At 38.2% G+C, this 21,437-nt stretch overlaps 1 protein-coding gene across 1 annotated transcript in view; it reads right to left on the minus strand.

Annotated features, from left to right (window-relative positions):
* The window catches only part of Vta1 (vesicle trafficking 1), a 63,732-nt gene that overhangs the window by 14,110 nt on the left and 28,185 nt on the right, over nt 1–21,437 (minus strand). The window contains exon 4 of the mRNA XM_067134902.2: nt 17,213–17,407. Within this exon, the coding sequence (XP_066991003.2) occupies nt 17,213–17,407 (195 nt within the window). The remainder of the gene's footprint in view (nt 1–17,212; nt 17,408–21,437) is intronic.

Consider the following 21,437-nt stretch of genomic DNA (forward strand, 5'->3'; position numbering starts at 1 on the left):
CTACTAACATGGAAAAATTCATATCTCTGAATTTTCTCCTCATATGATCAACGCTGATCAGTTTTTACAAGTATAGGGTCAATGTCTAATTTAAAGACTAGGCAATTAGGGAGTGCTAGTCCAGATAGCCCGTACTACATCAGAGAAGGAAGGATGCCCATGGAGCCAATTCTACATCGAGAAGAAGAGAACGAGTAACAACGGAAACCAGATGACTTCAACGGAAACTGCAATTGGTGAGCTTCAATTAGATAAAGCAAGCAATAGTAATTTGAGTAACGTAAATTCTAAATCCCTCCACGCTTTAAGGAACTTTTCCGATTCATCTCATTATTTTTGTATAATAAATTCATTTGTATTTTATACTGCGTTAATTTTCTTTCTTAAGCGATACTTAATGGTTAATTATTTAAAATCCTACCCCTGTGATTTAAGTATAAGTCTCTATGCTAGTAAATATAAATTTTGGTTTACAGTTTTGTTCAAAACTGTAACCCTGGCGCCCAAACATCACATAGAGAAATGGGAAACCATGGAATGTTAATTGTTTCTATTTGCATGGCAATTTGCGGGCAAGCCACATCTAGTTTATTTGATATTCATGTGTCCCAAGGTAATAACTTTCGTCTCCTCAAGTGAGAAGCTTAGGGTCGAACAGTTACAAGGTTAGTCTCCATTTCTTCTCTCTGGGGTGTTCCAACCGAATCTGGACAGAACAGAGCCTCCATCATAGTAGTGGATACTATAGATGGGTACTGTAAACCCATAGTTATCCACCTACAGACCCATGGTATTCCTCACATAGTGGTACTAATCGCAAGAAAAGTTGACTCACGGTGTTCCACGTGTGGTGGTACTAATCACAGGTAATCTCATGGTTCTAATGTCATCATCCCTTGATCACCCCTTTTATTTGCCTCTTACGACAGGCAGAGGATACCGTGGGTGTATTGACTTGATAGAATCTTATGATATTCTTTTAAGAATGAAACATGTCATTCTTTATTTTTATTTTTACAGGTATGTTATAGTGTAATATTTATTCTGAACTTGCGTGTTCAACAGATTGAAAAGCCTTTAAGTTATATTTAATAATAATGATATTGCCTTTACGTCCCACTAACTACTTTAGTGCTTTTTGGAGATGCCTAGGTACTGGAATTTAGTCCCACAGGAGTTCTCTTACGTGCCAGTAAATCTACCAACATGAAGCTAACGTATTTGAGTACCTTCAAATACCACCAGTCTGAGCCAGTATCGAACTTGCCAAGATACATTTAACTGAGTCAATATTGGAAAGTATGGCTTCCTTCATGACAAGCAAGATATGGACTAAGAACAAAAGTCTAAATTCAAGAATTCTATAATCATAGTTAGTATGGTAAAACCGTACAAGGCATAAATGATTGGAAATTGTATTCTCTAACTTTTGTTATGCAGTACTTTTCCATAGGAACAATAACATAGGTATTTAAACATTAAATTTTAGGTGCTTTCCGCAAAACTACCATTTTATCTAGCGTGAATAAAATTATTTAGAGCCTAGATTGTAGTGCCTTATTCCCCAATTTAACATACCAATTTTCATTCAATTCTCTTCAGCATTTTCCGTGAAGCGCGTATGTATACATATATACAGAGATGACGGAAAATTACAGATAATGTAAAAAAAGGCACGTTTTTGTTTTGGTTGACATACAACTGACCAGGATAACATTTCACATGTGCTATGGGTTATAAGAAGTTACGGACTGGTTGAAGGGGAAAAATAATATGTCTCTTGCCAACAATTTAGCATGAACTTACCAAACAAATCCATGGCACACACAGGCTCTTGACCAACCAAGGAGACAGCTGCCCAGCTAGATAGTCTGCAGTTATTGAAATGTCATATGGTCAATGTGATAACATCCTCAGCTGAGTATGATACTCAACTTGCAGTGTACTAATGGATTAAAAATTCTGTTTATGATGGCTTCTATGACTGGGTTTGCAGCCTCTTGTATGAGACAGCTCCTCAGTTGGTCATCTGAGGCCGAGTGAACCTCATTCCAGTTCTCACAAAGGACACCTTTCACCTTGAACGCTCAGAACTGCACAAAGCCATGCTTAGAATAACAAGTAATCATAAACAAAACAGTGGTGAGCATCATTCCCATGCAAAACATTGCATTCTATCTCAAGTAACATTTTGACAGAAAGTAACAAGATATCAATACAATAAGGAAGGAAATTATATGCAATTTAATCACATAAGTGTATCATTACATTTTCAATCAGCAGCGCCAAAAACTCTCGGCTTAAAGTACTTTTCCATAGAAACAATAACATAGGTATTTAAACATTAAATTTAATGGCATCAGTGTATCATTACATTTTCAATCAGCAGTGCCAAAAACTCTCTGCTTAAAGTACTTATAATAGCGCAAAACACACATATACAGCAGTACCACACGCCTGAAAGTGCTTATATTAGTCCTCAAAGTGCAGATGCGGGATTTCGATGAAATGATTAAAACAAAGTGGGAGAGAACAATGTGCACACCTCACTAAAGCCACGTTATTATCACATTCCAAATCACTTTTGCATTCACACAGTCCAATATCAAAAGCCACACTAATTACATTTTCAAATGATGATGTTAGTATATCAATGTCATAACTTGTCTTCCGCCAAGCATATTGCAACATAGGCTTATATGTAGGTGCAGCAAATTGATTGTAAATCACAGAGTGATGTTTCACGATGAAATAACGATCATATACCTTCACTTATGTTTTGGCACCTTGTAGTCTTACAAAATCAGTAATCCTTCTGATATAGAGTTTATGTTGCCGATAGAAGCAAACATCTAGGAGTTGGCAATATTTTGTTGTTTTCGATGGCAATATCTTCAGCGTAACATCTTTGTTTTGAAAACTTGCATCTAGAAGGGTACGATTTGTATGACCTGCCCAGGAATCACACAACAATAGGCTCTTTTCATTTGTTACGTGTTCACCAAGGACTTTAGTTAGAACATGTTTCATGTGTTCTTTAGTCATTTTTCCACTTTTGTTTGCCTCCACATGAATGTTTTGTGGACAGGTTGTTTCAAGTTTCTTTAAAATATTTGGACCGAAAGTGCCTTGTGACTCTTGAAAACAGATTTACAACTTCTTTGCTAGTCTGCCTGTCATTGATAAAGCCACATCAATTGTGTAGCTGTGGGTAGAGCTATGTACAGACTGCAACACACTACCTGTAGTTTTCTCTCCTCTGTAGGACAGTGTTGATGCTGAAGACACTTCATATTGGAATTGACTCTAGTCACTGTTCCAAGCATTACCCTCCTCTGTTATAAACATGTTCACTTCTTCCACAAACAGTTGTGCCTTCTGACGTATAATATTATCGTCTCCTATGTCCTTACGTGTGACAAATGTAGTAATATGCCTGGATGAAATGTCATATTCAGCCTTGAGATGGTCGATAAAGGAAACAGAAGTGTTGAAATTACCCAAGCCAATCATTTTAGCCCCTTCTAATGCCTACATCTGCAGATGCTAATAGTGAACTGTAGATCCATACCTCCTTGCACCATCAAATTTCAATATTACATACTCTTTTATAGTTTGTAATTGCAACAGTCTGTTTTCTTTGAAACAAGCACCTGCTCTCCGTTTCCTAGACACATAATTTAGAATTAATGTGCAATTTGATTTACTTTTGATGCACTTATAGCGCTTCATTAGTCTGCTATAGGAATTGAAGCCACGATTGTAATAGTCCTCATAATTGTTCTCTAGTACGCTGTCATCAATATCTTTTAATACACCGGACCTCGTCTTTTTGAGTGCAGAGAGTTCGTACTCACTTTGACTTGACTGTTCCTGTTGCTCTGGATATGAATGTCATGTACTGTTTGAAGAGCCACCTTCAGGTTCAGGTTCCTCCTGTCCTTCAAAATCCGTATACCTATCCAGCGTAACGTCGTGTATTTCTGTGTCATCGCCATTATATTTCTGAATTGTTATATAATATATCCATGAACTCCATATCCTTGGCCTCAATGTAATTTCCATATTCAGCACGTCGCAACTTTGTCCCTAATATTTGGACCACTTGCGTAGGATTAATCCTCTTCAGGATATCACTGCACTGTACACAGTTTATACAGTAACTCGCTTGCGAACACTCCAAGAGACAAATACGTACTGCAGCTATACTACTCACGCAACTGGAGCACTGCTTAGTGCAGCTACACTATGCGTGAGTGGTACAGCTGCAGTACGTATTTGTCTCTTGGAGTGTTCGCAAGCGAGTTACTGTGTAAACTGTGTACAGTGCAGTGATATCCTGAAGAGGATTAATCCTACGCATGTGGTCCAAATATTAGGGACCAAGTTGTGACGTGCTGAATATGGAAATTACATCGAGGCCAAGGATATGGAGTTTGTGGATATATTATATAACATAATAATTTAGAAATATAATGGCGATGACACAGAAATACACGACGTTACGCTGGATAGGTATACGGATTTTGAAGGACAGGAGGAACCTGAACCTGTAGGTGGCTCTTCTAATGGCGCTAGCAGACAAGTGCGGAGTTTTGCACGGAAATGAAGCACACCACTATTTTGTTTATGACTGATTGTTATTCTAAGCATGGTTTCGTGTGGTTCCGAGCGTTCGAGGTCAAAGGTGTCCCTTGTCAGTACAGAATTAAAATCCCTGGGCAGGCCAGGAACCAAACTTTACACCTGCATGCAAGAAAGAGTCATGCTACCCTCATACATTGAGGCTGGCATGAACCTAGTCATCTTAAAGACCTGAAAACTAGAGATCAATTTTTATCCTTCAAACCTCCCTTCAGCCATGTGACCTGTACCACATTCACCAGAATATCCTATTCCATCTGTCCACTCAGTGGGAATAATGTTGCAATTCTGTAGGTACAAGAGTCATCAATGTCAGCTGATCCCACCTTTATTTCCAAAAATGACAGTGTGCCACACTAGATGCAGTACATAGAATTTGTTAGCAAACTGCAGTAAGGTTTCAATGGTTAAAGAATGGATTAATCAGCTGACAGTTTACTTTATTTTTATGCTTGAAAATGAGTAGATTAATGAATAAATTATGCAATGAATATAATCCACATGAATGAAGACTGTCCACTGATTCATTATAACTCTTTTGATGCAACAGTTGACTTAAGTCAACTTAGGTTTTCCTGCTACTGCTTACATCAGCACTGTCAACAAGGCAGCAGTTGGTAATGCACAAATGCTTTTGCATCTCTTGGGTATGTAATAAGAATATTGTTGAAGTTGAAGTCAAAGCCGTAAGTATTACGCCTGCATTTATTTGTTATTGCCCAGCCATCAACATTCCTCTCTGGCTGACAGTTCAGCACTGTTGTAGTAAGCAGACATGAGTATATTGAATAACATTAGGCCTAGTAATGGTAGTGAAGAAATCACCTTTCAGTGGCAAATTTGGATTCAGAATTGTCCATAATTGTGGGCAATAGAAGTGGTGGTGGTGATAACAATGATGTGTCAAGTGATAGTTCAGCTGGAAATAAAAGCAACGATAACCACTAAGTTGTACTGGATTTGCAGGTTATTAGCAATGATCAATAAACCAATGACCACAAGTTGGACCTCAAGAACAATGAAAAGATGAATTTAATTTTCATGTTGGATACTATGCTTAAAATATATAAACAACCAGATTTGAATTTAAACAATTTTTTTATTTAATTACACATTTAAAGGTTCTTGTGTCAAAAAAATGCTACAGTGGAAGCATAGTGTTTAGAAGAGAAAGTGTACACTGTTACCCTTTCACCCATAAGCCGGCTGAAGAGATGAGTGGGCATTACATTTGTGTCAAGTTATCGGAATTAATATTGTTCTCCATTGTCACCGTTCAGAGGTTTAGGCAATTTATATTATTAGGTATTCATTAGTGACTAGTGCGAGCTGTGTTAAATATAGTAGTTTACATCAATGTTGCGCCTGCCACAACATGCCCAAGTGTTTCATACCCAGCTGTTGATCTGGATATGACCAATCGTTTTCAGGTAGGCATTTCTTTGGATCCAACTAAAAAAATAGTTTTTTTTTGAAATGGGAAAAGGCTGTCCGAAGAAAAGACAGAAAACTAACTCATAATTGTTTCGTGTGTGATATTCATTTTTATGACGACTTCTTAATAAAAATAGACTCATTTATGGTGAACTCCTCTTCTGCGAACCACGTGACCTTGCCGCGGTGGGGAGGCTTGCGTGTCCCAATGATGCAGATAGCCGAGCCACAGGTGCAACCATATCGGATGGGTATCTGTTGAGAGACCAGACTAACGAATGGTTCATCGAAAGGGGGGTAGCAGCCTTTCGGTAGTTGCAAGGGCGGCAGTCTAGATGATTGACTGATACGGCCTTGTAATAATACTCAACATGGCTTAGCTGTGTTGATACTGCTACACGGCTGAAAGCAACGGGAAACTACAGCCGTAACTACCTCCCAAGGACATGCAGCTCTCACTGTATGAATGGTGTACTGATGATGGCTTCCTCCCGGGTAAAATATTCCGGAGGTAAACTAGTCCCCCATTTGGATCTCCGGGTGGGGACTACACGAGAGGGGGCGATCATCAGGAAGATGGATACTGACATTCTGTGAGTCGGAGCGTGGAATGTCAGAAGTTTGAATCGTTGTGATAGGTTAGAGAATCTGAAAAGGGAGATGGATAGGCTAAAGTTAGATGCAGTAGGTATAAGTGAAGTACGTTGGCAGGAAGAACAAGATTTTTGGTCAGGCGACTACCGAATTATCAACACAAAATCAAACAGGGGAAATGCAGGAGTTGGTTTAATAATGAATAAGAAAATAGGGCAGCAGGTAAGCTACTACGACCAGCATAGTGAAAGAATTATTGTCGTCAAGATAGACACCAAACCAATGCCCACCGCAATAGTGCAGGTCTATACGCCTATTAGTTCAGCGGATGATGAAGAAATAGAAAGAATATATGAGGAGATAGAAGATTTAATACAATATGTAAAAAGTGACGAGAATCTAATTGTGATGGGAGACTGGAATGCAGTGGTAGGCCAAGGAAGAGAAGGTAATACAGTAGGAGAATTCGGATTGGGACAAAGGAACGAAAGAGGAAGTCGGCTGGTTGAATTCTGCACTGATCATAATTTAGTCCTTGCCAATACTTGGTTCAAACACCACAAACGATGGCTGTATACGTGGACAAGACCTGGAGACACTGGAAGGTATCAAATAGACTTCATTATGATTAGGCAGAGATTCAGATTGGTGATGAAATGCCATCTGAAGTTGAAGAAATTGAAGAAAGGAAAGAATGCAAAAAGATGGGATCTAGACAAGTTGAAAGAAACGAGTGTGAGGGATTGTTTCAAGGAACATGTTGCACAAGGACTAAATGAAAAGGCTGAAGGAAACACTATAGAGGAAGAGTGGAGAGTCATGAAAAATGAAGTCAGTAGTGCTGCTGAAGAAATGTTAGGAAGGAATAAAAGATCAACTAAGAATCAGTGGATAACTCAGGAGATAATAGAACATTGATGAATGACGAAAATACAAGAATACTAGAAGTGAAGAGGGCAGAAAAGAATACAGGCGATTAAAGAATGAAGTGGATAGAAAGTGCAAGGTAGCTAAGGAAGAATGGCTGAAGGAGAAGTGCAAGGATGTCGAAGGCTGTATGGTCCTGGGAAAAGTAGATGCTGCATACAGGAAAATCAAGGAAACCTTTGGAGAAAGGAAATCTAGGTGTATGAATATTAAGAGCTCAGATGGAAAGCCACTTCTAGGGAAAGAAGACAAAGCAGAAAGACGGCAGGAGCATATCCAACAGTTGTATCAAGGTAAAGATGTAGATAATTTGGTTCTGGAACATGAAGAGGCTGTTGATGCTGATGAAATGGGAGACCCAATTTTGAGGTCAGAGTTTGACAGAGCTGTGAGTGACCTAAATAGGAACAAGGCACCTGGAATTGATGACATTCCCTCTGAATTAATGACTGCCTTAGGAGAAACCAGCATGGCAAGGTTATTTCATTTAGTGTGCAAGATGTATGAGACCGGAGAAGTTCCATCCGATTTTCGGCAGAATGTTGTTATACCTATTCCCAAGAAAGCCGGTGCTGACAGGTGTGAAAACTACCGCACCATTAGTTTAGTATCTCATGCCTGCAAAATATTAACACGTATTATTTACAGAAGAATGGAAAAACAAGTTGAAGCTGAGTTGGGAGAAGATCAATTTGGCTTCAGAAGAAATGTAGGGACATGTGAAGCAATCCTGACTTTACGTCTGATCTTAGAGGATCGAATCAAGAAGGACAAGCCCACGTACATGGCATTTGTAGATCTAGAAAAGGCATTCGATAATGTTGATTGGACCAAGCTATTTATGATTCTGAAGATGATAGGGATCAGATACCGAGAACGAAGAATTATCTATAATCTGTATAAAAATTAGTCTGCAGTGATAAGAATTGAGGGCTTTGAAAAAGAAGCAGCAATCCAGAAAGGAGTGAGGCAAGGCTGCAGTTTGTCCCCCCTCCTTTTCAATGTTTACATAGAACAGGCAGTAAAGGAAATCAAAGAGAAATTTGGAACGGGAATCACAGTCCAAGGAGAGGAAATCAAAACCTTGAGATTTGCCGATGATATTGTTATTTTATCTGAGACTGCAGAAGATCTTGAGAAGTTGCTGAATGGTATGGATGAAGCCTTGGGTAAGGAGTACCAGATGAAAATAAATAAGTCCAAAACAAAAGTAATGGAGTGCAGTCGAACAAAGGCAGGTGATGTAGGAAACATTAGATTAGGAAATGAAGTTTTAAAGGAAGTAGATAAATATTGTTACTTGGGTAGTAAAATAACTAACGATGGCAGAAGTAAGGAGGACATAAAATGCAGACTAGCACAAGCATGGAAGAGCTTTCTTAAGAAAAGAAATTTGCTCACTTCAAACATTGATATCGGAATAGAAAGATGTTTTTGAAGACTTTTGTGTGAAGCGTGGCATTGTATGGAAGTGAAACATGGACAATAACTAGCTCAGAAAGAAAGAGAATAGAAGCTTTTGAAATGTGGTGTTACAGAAGAATGCTGAAGGTGAAATGGATAGATCGAATCACGAATGAAGAGATACTGAATCGAATTGATGAGAGGAGATCGATTTGGCTAAATTTGACAAAAAGAAGAGATAGAATGATAGGACACATCTTAAGACACCCAGGACTTGTTCAGTTGGTTTTTGAAGGAAGTGTAGGTGGTAAGAACGGTAGGGGTAGACCAAGGTATGAATATGACAAACAGATTAGAGCAGATGTAGGATGCAATAGTTACGTAGAAATGAAAAGGTTAGCACAGGATAGGGTGGCATGGAGAGTTGCATCAAACCAGTCTATGGACTGATGACTGAAACACAACAACAAGGTGAACTAGCTGATGTGCCTGTGCTTCCGCTATGGGATTCTCAGAAAGGCTGTTTGTGGTTTTCCTACCTGAAATTAACATAGGTCATTACAAAAACATCAGTAGGAATGGAGTGATTACAAGCAATGTTATCATATAAAATATACTCGATCAAATGAAAAACCGCACATTTTCTCACTTTTAATGAACAGTATTATGGTACCAATATAAACGGTCCGTTATTGGACATTATAAATTTTCCAGCTAACTCATTCCTGGTTGCCAGCGTTTCGCCCCCCGTGTGCTAGGCTGGGCTCATCAGTTGGTACTTAGCACACCTACCAAGATGCATGGCTAGTGCATACTGTGGAGGCCACTGCGTAGGCCAATTGTAGCCACTGGCAGTGCCAATGCACTATGAGAGACTTTGTCTGGAAAATTTATAATTTTAATTTATAATGTCCAATAACAGACCATTTATACTGGTATTATAAATTTACTAATTCGGAACAAGTATTTCTGATTCCCTACGGGAATCAACATCTATATCATCTGATGGCCAGGCAGGCATCAATTTTTGGTAGTGAGACAAAGTCTCTCATAGTGCACTGGCACTGCCGGTGGCTACAATTGGCCTACACAGTGGCCTCCAAAGTTTGCACTAGCCATGCGTCTTGGTAGATGTGCTAGGTACCAACTGATGAGCCCAGCCTAGCACACGGGGGCAAAACGCTGGCAACCAGGAATGAGTTAGCTGGAAAATTTATAATGTCCAATAATGGACCATTTATATTGGTATTATAAATTTACTCATTCGGAACAAGTATTTCTGATTCCCTATGGGAATCAACATCTATATCAGTATTATGGTGCCGATCTAACAGTCCAATGTCCCAGTGCTGGAATGACCACGCCGCAGAGAGCCGTGAATACTCCTCTGCCATTATTCATGTAAGTGGGCACACTGCTCATTCCAATCAGTGCCACAGAGTATGGACTAAATAGCTGGAATGCTATAATGAACCAGTGTGTTATGTACCAGGAGTATCAGAAAATTTATGAACCAAAGGAATGGGATGGTGAAGAAGAACGCACAGCTATGAGCTTGCGTCTGGGAGACAGTGGGTTCGAACTGCACTGTCGGCAGCCCTGAAGATGGTTTTCCACGGTTTCCCATTTTCACACCAGGAAAATGCTGGAGCTGTACTTTAATTATGGCCACGGCCGCTCCCTTCCCACTCCTTGCCCTTTCCTATCCCATTATCGCCGTGAGACCTTTCTGTGTCGGTGCAACGTAAAGCAAATTTAAAAAAAATACTCGGTACGCAGCAGTAATCCCATCTATTGGAGATGAGTGGCAACAGAAGACACAAAGCACATCACAACAAAGAATGGTCAACGTAATGTTATTGTTGATCAATTTTATGAGCTTTCTATATTGTAGGCCTTCACATTTAGTTTTCTTTCGACTCTGTGATATTAGGGCGTCTCATAAAATTATTTATAGCGTAGGCTGTAGTTCCTTATTCCCTGACTTTACATACTGATTTTCATTGAATTCTGTTCACCCATTTTCGTGTGACTCAGAGCTGATATGGACTTGAGCAACAAAAATCGAAATTCATGAATATCTCTGTTATCATAGCTGGTACGGTAAAAATGTATAATTATTGGAAATGTAATACTATATAACTTTAGTTATGTAGTATTTATCGATAGGCCACTAATAACAAATATTTGAAAATTAAATTTTAGGCCTTCCCTTAAACAACCATTTCACTCAGCGGGAATAAAATTATGTATAGCCTAGGTTCTAGCAACTTATTCCCCAACTTTGTATACCGATTTTCATTAAGACAGGTCCACTAATAATATAAATATTTGAAAATTAAATTTTAGGCCTTCCCTAAACTACCATTTCACTCAGTGTGAATAAAATTATGTATAGCCTAGGTTGTAGCGACTTTTTCTCCGACTTTGAATACCGATTTTCATTAAGATAGAACTACTAATAACTATTTGAAAATTAAATTTTACGCCTTCCCCTAAAGTATAATTTCTCTCAGCGTGAATGAAATTATTTACAGCCTAGATTGTAGAGACCTATTTGCCGACGTTGCATACCAATTTTCATTAAATTCTTTTCAGCCTCTTTCTCGTGATGCGTGTACATACATACAGACAGAAATTACGAAAAATTAAAAAGTGCATTTCCTTGTTACGGTGGACACAACCGGTACATAAATACTATCCTTTTTAAATTCTGAGCAATGTACAGACAAAACTCTTATTTTATATATATAGATGGTGAAGGAGTAGAGATACCAAGACAGTGGTGGAAATGAAAACCTGAAGAATGTAGAGGTACTTGCTTTGCTGATGCTAATTAAAGATTATGGGTCTACACAGAGCGGCACAATTTTAGGTATGCACTGGAAAATGTTTATAATCTGCTGTTGTGATGGAAAAGGTTACTGTGGAAAAACTATTGTGTGCTAATAGTTTGTGGGAGATATACGTTTTTAGTGTTAGATAGTTCAGATGTTATCAAAGTGAAGTAGTTGCAGTTGGGATACTGTGAAAATCATGTGTTGTGTATGCTTAAACTTCACTACTTGAAGTGTTGATTCTTCTTCTGCACAATGGAGATAAGAGAGATGGCTACTTACCAAGACATTTAGATCATTTTGAAAATACTCCAAAGTGTCCAGCTGCTGAAATCATCTTTAAACATGAGTTGCATGTATGAGTTGTTAAGCAGACAGAAGCAATGGTAGTACTGTACATGCCTCTGTTTTTGTATGGTGTGCGACACAGGTGTAACAAGTGCCATTTGTGCGGCGGTCCACGGTAACTCGCGGAGACATTTCCTCTTCTATATACTATAGTGGAAGAGTTGAACAGTTTTGTTGCATAATGGGAATATGAAACTTTCAACTGTAGTGGCACATTCAGCAGAGATGAAAGAAACTTGTACTCTTAATTCAAATGGCAGTTTGTTGATAAATTATGTTGCTGTGGTAGAAACGAATGTCTTAAATGGAGGAATAGCAAGATGTGTAATCATGTTGAGCCATATGCTTGCGTACCAGGTGCCAATAAATTCCAGTGGGGAGGTAAGTCTACTTTAGTAGTCCAAAGGGAGGTAATTCTTGATGTAGAGTAGAAGGAGTTTATTATATGGTACCAAAACTTTGTATGCCTATGCACCAGAACTACTGAGTTACAGCGGTTCCAATATCACACATTTTAGGCCCCTAACTCGCAATGAGTTGTGGTTTCCACCTGCACTAGTGAGAGGTGCGTGCTGAGAGGTTAATGAAAGTGATAAATTATAAGGAACATTGTTGGTAAATTAGTGCCAATTTGAAACCAATGAGTTTGTTGCTCAGTTTGCACAGGAGGTTTATTAAAATGTTTTTTTTATGAACACATCATGTGAAAAGAGACTGACCTATTTGAGAATATGTTCCTGGTGAATGTAATATTAGATATCCTCTCGTGACTGAAAGTGTATTGTATCTCTATTGTACATCAAGCTAGGCCTAGATACAATTGGTGAACCTTGTCTATACTTAGTTCCCGAAACTATGCAATAGTAAATTTAAAAATGACATATTTGTAGGTCCATGTTAGAAAAATTCTAGAGAATTGTCAGTATGGAAATCTTTAGAATCTATTGTTAAAGGTTTCTTGGGAAATTACTGGGCCAAAATCTACTGCCAATTAATTGAAGAGTTCCTGACAGACCATCAAAATATAGAGTGCTAACAGCTGTCATTCAATCTTTCTTTTAGAGTGCTCCTATTTTAAGTATGCTAATATTAAGTCTCAATAATTATACTTCAATTTTAAATCAGGTGCCTGATTACATCTTAAGGAGGTACAATGACTGAAGACACCTTCTATGAAAGGTGAAACATGTCTCATATTTTATAATGTAAAAAGTATCAAATCCTAATTGTATAAGACTGTAAAGTATTGAATAGGTGGTTAATTAACAAATTCATTAGCAATATAATAAATATCTACTGGAGCTTCGCCTAACGCAGCAATCCTTTTATCTGCAGGTAGTGTTAAAAAAGTTATCTCAAAAGTGGCTGCTTATTGACTTCAATGGGTTTAGATGTTGTCAATTTTCTCTGTGTGACTCTCACATCCTCAGTACTGCATAATGTATAAATGAGCAAGTAAATTAATATGTTTCATTCATAGGAATCAGGCAAATGCGACGTATTAATGAGAAAATGCATAATCGAAAATGTATAATTGGTCTAAATCTTAATGGCCAAAGTTCAGTGCCTAAACAATTTAGTGTATGACTGCAAAAAAAGTGGAAGTGATTAATTAACATGTAAATAAGGTTCGACTGTACTCGGTTGAAGAGCAAATTTATTTGGTGGAATGTTACTTGAAAGGAAGTAACTATAAAAGATGAGATGCATGAAGACATTTGCTCGTAAATATCCTGACTAGTATTCCTACAAAATCTTGAATTCGAAGTTTATAAAAAAAAGAGTGGCATACAAAAAACAGGTTCAGTTTGTGATGTTCAGAGGAAGCAGAAAAGACACATTTTAACTGAAGATAAAGTTGGGGATATTTAGGCGCAGTCAGAAATAAGTCACAGAAAATCATTTGATCATCTAGCACAGGAAACAAACATATTCATGGGCTCACAAAGTGAGCACACTGCTGAAATTTCGACCATATAAAATAAGGTTTGTGGCAAGCCTCTGTGGCTCAGGCTGCAGCGTGCCAGCCACTCACCGCTGGGTTCTGTTGTTCAAATCCTGGTCACTCCATGTGCGATTTGTACTGGACAAAGCGGAGGCAGGACAGGTTTTTCTCCAGGTACTCCATTTTTCCCTGTCATATTTCATTCCAGCAACACTTTCCAATATCCTTTCATTTCATCTGTCATTCATTAATCATTGCCCCAGAGGAGTGCGACAGACTTCGGCAGCCAGCACATTTCCTATCCTCACTGCTAGATGGGGGCTTCATTAGTTCCATTCCTGACCCGGTCGAATAACTGGAAACAGGCTGTGGATTTTCATTTTCATAAAATAAGGTTTGTGCATGAATTAACCAGACAGATTTCGCTGCAAGAATAAGATTCTACAATTGGTCTCGTGAAAGTGGAAATTAGAATCCACAGCTAATGTCTGAAGAGGCATGGTTCCATCTTTCTGGACATGTAAATTTTTTTTTGCTAGGGGCTTTACGTCGCACCGACACAGATAGGTCTTATGGCGACGATGGGATAGGAAAGGCCTAGGAGTTGGAAGGAAGCGGCCGTGGCCTTAATTAAGGTACAGCCCCAGCATTTGCCTGGTGTGAAAATGGGAAACCACGGAAAACCATCTTCAGGGCTGCCGATAGTGGGGTTCGAACCTATTATCTCCCGGATGCAAGCTCACAGCCGCGTGCCTTTACGCGCGCGGCCAACTCGCCCGGTGACATGTAAATTCTCAAAATGTGTGTTTGTGGAGGACTGAAAATCTGCATATTGTACAGGAAGTTCTATTGCATTCCATTAAAATGTATTCCATGTATGCACATGCATATTTTCTTTGCCGATACATAGACTTCCAAAACTGAAGTGTATTTGAACATGAAATTGGATGAATGATTAAGTTTAATAGTGCATATATTTGCATATTTGCATATATTAGAGATTAGTGCAAACATATCAAATTTCAAATTTATTGTGAATGTTTTCGACTTTTATTGTGCATATTTTAAACATGTTTTACAAGCTGTCTTGAAGAAAATGTGAATTAATTATTGCCGTGAATGCTTTTGGCAATGAAATGGTTCAAAGGGAACTGGCACTTATAAAGACACACATCCAAATCATACGAGAATCAATCAAGAAGTCAGAAACACGTGGGTTGTGTCTTGTGATTCGCTGGACATTATGGAGAATGTCAATCGTGAACCGGAAGATATACCAGGAATCCTCGGACATGACCTTGAGCAAAATCCGAACTACGACATCGAGGTAGCTATAAAGAGATATTTGGCTGGTACTGATAATGTGAATCTACAAGAATGTTTAACACCTACACTCGCTCCTGAATTGTACTAACCTGTCACATCCGTAGATCTAGACAGATCATTCTCCGCATTGAAGCTGGTTTTGTGATTTTTTTTTGTTTTTCAATCAGTTGATTATTCATGATGATGATGATTTTATGTACTGGTGTGGGTGAATCACACGAGTCTAGTAAAGGAATGTTAAGTTTGCATTTTGTACACGTGTTTAACATTATGAAAGTAAGTGCATACTTAAATGCATATTCCACCACTTTTTGCAGCATAGGTGCATGCTTACATTGGTGATTTATACAGCATATAAATCCGATGTCTAATTATGAGTAATAAACCTGTGTACATGTACAATATTTTAATAATATTTAAATTTGTGGTCCTCTTTTATTCTGCAGTTTCTAAATGCCATGATTTACTGGTATTAACGGAACATGAGGAAAGTGTGAGCTGGGGGTTAATTGTAATCGAGCTTCCTCGTTTTGTACAGCTGGCTTCCCATGGTGCGGTTGGAGGAGAGGTGAGTTAGGTGGCGGCAGACTGATGCAAAGTTTCCTCGTAAAATGAGTACACTGTATGAAAGCTGGAATTCAAGAGGACAAATTGGGGCAAATATTCACTTACAGGACGAGGAATAGGGATCAGAATAATTTAACAAGGAAAACGTTTGATAAATTTCAAAATTCTCTGAAATCATTTAAGGGAATCTGCCACTTGGTGAACTTCTTAGATGACTTGCTTGGTATATTACCACAGAATGAAATTATTTAAAGTTTACGGTCAATATTGGGATGGGATGAATGACATCTATTATGAAAGTGGGGTGCTGAAGGAAAGAAAGCAAGAAAAACGAAAGAAAGAAAGAAAGATTGAGGAACACTACTATAAATTTAAAAGTTTTCCCAACATGTACTTGTTTTTCCCATTTATAATCTTGGCCAGTAACTTGTTTTTTGACAATCATTTAAACCTATAGGGTGCCTCCGTGGCTCATGCAGCAGCGCACCGACCTCTCACTGCTGGGTTCCGTGGTTCAAATCACGGTCACTCCATATGAGATTTGCGCTAGACAAAGTAGATGCGGAACAGGTATTCTCCGGTTTTCCCTGTCATCTTGCATTCCAGCAACACTCTCCAAAATCATTTCACTTCATCTGTCAGTCATTAATCATTGCTCCAGAGGAGTGCAACAGGCTTCGGCAGCTGGCACAATTCCTATCCTCGCCGCTAGATGGGGCTTCATTCATTCCATTCCTGACCCAGTCGAATGACTGGAAACAGGCTATGGATTTTCATTTCCAATTTAAACCGCTACTACAGTTTTGTTGTTAGGCTCTGTGAATGTGTGGCTCAGCGTAACATGCAACAAACTAGGTTAGCAAATGGTCTATCATAGCTCCAGTATCGAGAATGAGGCAGTATCAGAATATGGCCTGTTCTCGTTCGTGACATCATTTGAGCTTAGTAGGTATACACGTTCCCAATGATACTCTCCTTGGCAGGCCAGTGAGAATGAGTGAAATCAGTAGGCAGGTTGTTCATCTCTACTTTTAACTTTATCATTTTTTTACAGCAGTTAATTCAAATTGTGTAAGATTACCTTATTTACTTGATATTATGAAAAAAAGTTCCAATATAATGGCAAGTGCAGTGTTATACCCAGTATATCAAGAAATATTTCATTCATACTATTATAATATCTTACCTTCAATGGAGCCCATATTACTACCAGCACTTGGAACTGCAGGCACAAATGCAGCTGGGCTTTCATAATTAGGGGTAGTAGGTATAATAGGTTGAGATGCAAAAGGAGCTACTGGGGTATGAGCTGGATTGGGAGGGACATATGCAGAGGGTGGGGGTTGATCCATTCCACTGGGGGCTTGTGGCTGCACGAAACCTGAAACAAATACCAAACCACTAATTTAAGTTATATTTAATAATAATAAATAGAGTGCAGATGTCTAAGCAAAATGCATATTCTTTTCCACACTTCTAGAGGTAACCACACAGATTATACTTTATAAGATTCACTTTGATAAGAAATTTTAACTACATTTGATAGTGCTTAATCTGCATGGCTTTGCTTGCTTATTTTCTGATTTTCAATTAAAATGCCATATTTCACTCAAAGTAGATGTCATTTATCACAGTTTCTCTGTTTTTATTGGCTAATAAAAAAAAGTAATGCATAAATCAAAGCTACGGTATGAGTGCAGGAGGGAGGAGCCCCAAGATGTAGAATAATATTTTGTAGTTAAAATTAGGAGAGAAGCTAGGGATTTCCCACCAAGTTGCTTCTGTGATTAAGCAGTCCAATTGAGTATTGGCACACTGTCATGTCATTTTCATTGCACTGTGTTGTTTGTGCATCACGAGTTGGTTCGTTAATGCAAGTGTAACAAGTGCTGTAGTTTATTATAGTGGAAGCTATTTCTTTTCAGTTTTGACCCAGTTAGTTTATAACTGTTAGACCCAGTTTATTCAACTTCAGTTAAAATGTAACTGCATGCTAAAATAATTTAACAGTGAATTTAACAATATTAGCATTTAACCAACATTGATTAGGGTTAACAATCTGATAAACTCTTAGTTAGCTTAACTGCCCGTCTTCAATCAGTTAAATCTTAATACTAGCTCAGAAGTATTTAATAACGCAAGTGCATTAGATGCAGAACCTCTGTATCTTGAATATTAAGAACAGATAGGCCTATTCAAGAAAAGGATTAAAAACAAAAGAGATAATTTCAATGATCTGACAGATTTACAACAGCTCATAAGTCCCTTCCATATAATATACATTCTTTCTACACAGTTCTGATGTGAGATCTGCTGTACCTTATGTTTGCTCTCTGCTCTTATTTGAAGATTTAATATTGCAGTAAACAAATACTTTCTCAAGAGATAACCATTATCATCCAGTAGAATATCTTCTTGTTTCAAATTGTGTTCTAACCTGGCAGTTATTGAAAATAGCGCTGCCATGCACAGAACTGGGCCAACATGCAGTGACATTTCTAATGCACATTTTTGAATCAGAAACAATTTGTATATTTTAACTTTTCCATTAATTTAGGTTGAACTCTCCACCCTGTCATTGGCATTTTCTTTGCGTTTCTTTTCATGTTTCCTTATAGTTGTTTTAGTTGCTTAATTGTACAGTGGCCAACCTCGGCATGCACAATGGATTCATTATAAATTTTCTGCCAAGCCTAACTTTTGGCTTTCAGCATGGATTGATTGTTCTGCTTATTTTCTGTAATAGATATATGTTTGGAAACAATTTCCAAAAGGAGACTTCTCTCAAAAGAACAACAATTGAACCATGCATTTTTGTACTCTCTGCTTTTTCTATATTGCATGGGTCTATTCACTAAGAACAAATTCACGTCAAGACAAGCTCTCTACGTAGACTTCATGTTCCATGGTGTACAATTGTATTAAAACAAAAGTGCATTGGAACATGCTAAAAACAAACTACTTGGTTCTGCCACAGCCTTCTTGATTTGCACTGATTGTGAATCTTACAAGAGTTAACAGCGTGTTATTTAACACTTCCCAGGAAATGCTTTGATAAACGCAAGAATCTTAATATGTTATTTAACTTTTAAATGGTGTTAACCGTCACCCTCTACTGTGACTGCACTAATACGCCTTATCATTCACCCAGTCACACACGTAAACGAGCATACATGGCGTAGTTACCTGTTCAGGTGCTTGGAGCACTGAGAAGCTGGCATTAGTCTGCTTGGCAAGACACGTTCAATGATCATTACTAAGAGTGCTGATGTAATTTGAGCCTGTGTTTACCTTATTTGGTTTGTTTCTTTGGTCGTAAACTGCTTTAATGTTTATGTACATAATATGATTTATTGCTGTGTGCCTTTATTTAAGAGCAAAAGCAGAACAGGGAATGGGATTCCCTTTCATGAATTTCCTTTGAACGAACGTCAAGAATGGCTAAATGTTATACTAAGAAAGGATTTCTCGCCTATTTTAATTCGAGAACATTGAAACTATATGTCCGCCACATTGAGTAAATCCACACATTCGCTACGTAGGAAATATAAATTGTGAGACTAGAATAACACGCTTATTAAAGGAGTGCTTCTTAGCAGAAAGTCAGCGCCTAAATGAAGCAGAGAGATTGTGTTTGTTGGTAGTCCATCGAACAGCAGATGTTATATGACAAGATACTTGATACCTTCTTTGAACAGAAAGATGCTTCATTCCATGTTGAATGAATAAAACGTACTCAAGATGACTGTGATCCAAACAAAAGTAGAAATCCAACTACCCTGGTCAATAATCTGTCATCCTGCTGATAGTGAAAAGCCTCTTTTTATTGCTTCCAACCAATGGGACATTCTGAAAAAAATGTAACAGATTATTTGCTCAAAAAATCTATGTTTGATGGTTACCAATACATAAATGGTAATTTAATCAAGAAACTGTATCAGATGTAATCAAAATAAACTGTGAAACCGGTTCCTTTCCTTACATGCAAACACTTCAAGCCGTATATGAGAAAATGAAGATATTTCGCAACTGAAATAATAACAGCCCTAGAATATTTAAAAGATCATTCATGTTATAAAGATGAACACAATTTTGATAATGGAGGTGGCAGGTATCAAATACATGGTATCAATAAAGACAATGCTCAACATACACAATGCCAGTAGCACAAATGTAGCAAAGTTGCAGCCAGAGAAGATGGACCTCTTCAGCTTGTATTTCAGTGGCTGGAAAATTATTTTCTTCAGTACCTGAATGAACTTAAGACCTCCAGCGACAAATCCGGAAAGGAATTCCTTAGCAGGAAGACGTATAAGGCCATTCTGTTGACTACAGCATCAGCAGTGGTGGGTGTCAAGTATCTTCTTCAGGCAGGGTTCATTATGTTCTGGCCCAAGCATTCAATAGTGACTATAGAGAGGTTTTTAGAGCTCTGCGGCAAACGTCGGGCAGCAATGATATGCTTTCTTCTTTGGTCTCAACTGCTGTTTGAAAATGGGAATCTTGGCTAATCCTCCAGGCAGAAACGTGGAGGTGGAGCCAGGCACATCTGTGATCGGAAATTCCAAAGAGAATCTTCCAAACACGCCCCAATATCAGCGCAATGCAGTGCATTTACCAGATCATGTCACTTGTACCCTTGAGGATCTGCACAGGTCTCCTGGTAAGGAACTTCTATGCCTATGATAGCTAATGTTTAAATATATTGTATATTAACTATTTCTTCATTATTGGCCTGAGCCATGATTTAAAATCCCAGTTCTCTTTTTCTCTGCTCTGTGATGAAGTTGGCATATCTGTTGTATATAGGAGGTTTTGTTGTTCGAAAAACCAAGTGTGACATCTGCTTGATTTTTGTGACAAGACGAAGGTGCTGATCATTGCTAATACACTTCATTAATAAGGGAGATGAAAACAGCAGGCTCCAGTACCCATCTGATTTGCTGCAGTGGATTTTAAAGTTATTCATTATTTTGTAATGGAATCAGAACCATGTATGCATAAAATCCTGGTGAGTCTACTGTATGAGGAAGTTGTAGGATTCTCTTCATTTCAGTCGTCCTGAAATCGGACATTCACAGTTATTGCATGAAGTTGTTTGCGAGTGAGTTAGTCCTGTATTCTTAAATAACAACATAGCCACATGAACAACAGAGATCTTTGAATCACCGAAATATTTGAATGCAAGTCCCTTAAACAGAAAGGTATTGTGTAAGTAGTTACAAAATAGAGAGGTATGTGAAATTATTTCTTTCCAGTAGTATTTACTATCCTTAACATTACGCGAATAATCTCCGCATGTTTCTTTAAAAATTTGAGGTACGAAATTGGGGTGCGGGTTTTATTAGCAGCAATGTTGGCAACATGTTCCTGGCTCACATAGTTTTCGATACTGGGTGTACAGTTATGCT

The sequence above is a fragment of the Anabrus simplex genome, chromosome 1 (genome assembly GCF_040414725.1).
Source record: "Anabrus simplex isolate iqAnaSimp1 chromosome 1, ASM4041472v1, whole genome shotgun sequence".
Classification (NCBI taxonomy): Eukaryota; Metazoa; Arthropoda; class Insecta; order Orthoptera; family Tettigoniidae; genus Anabrus; species Anabrus simplex.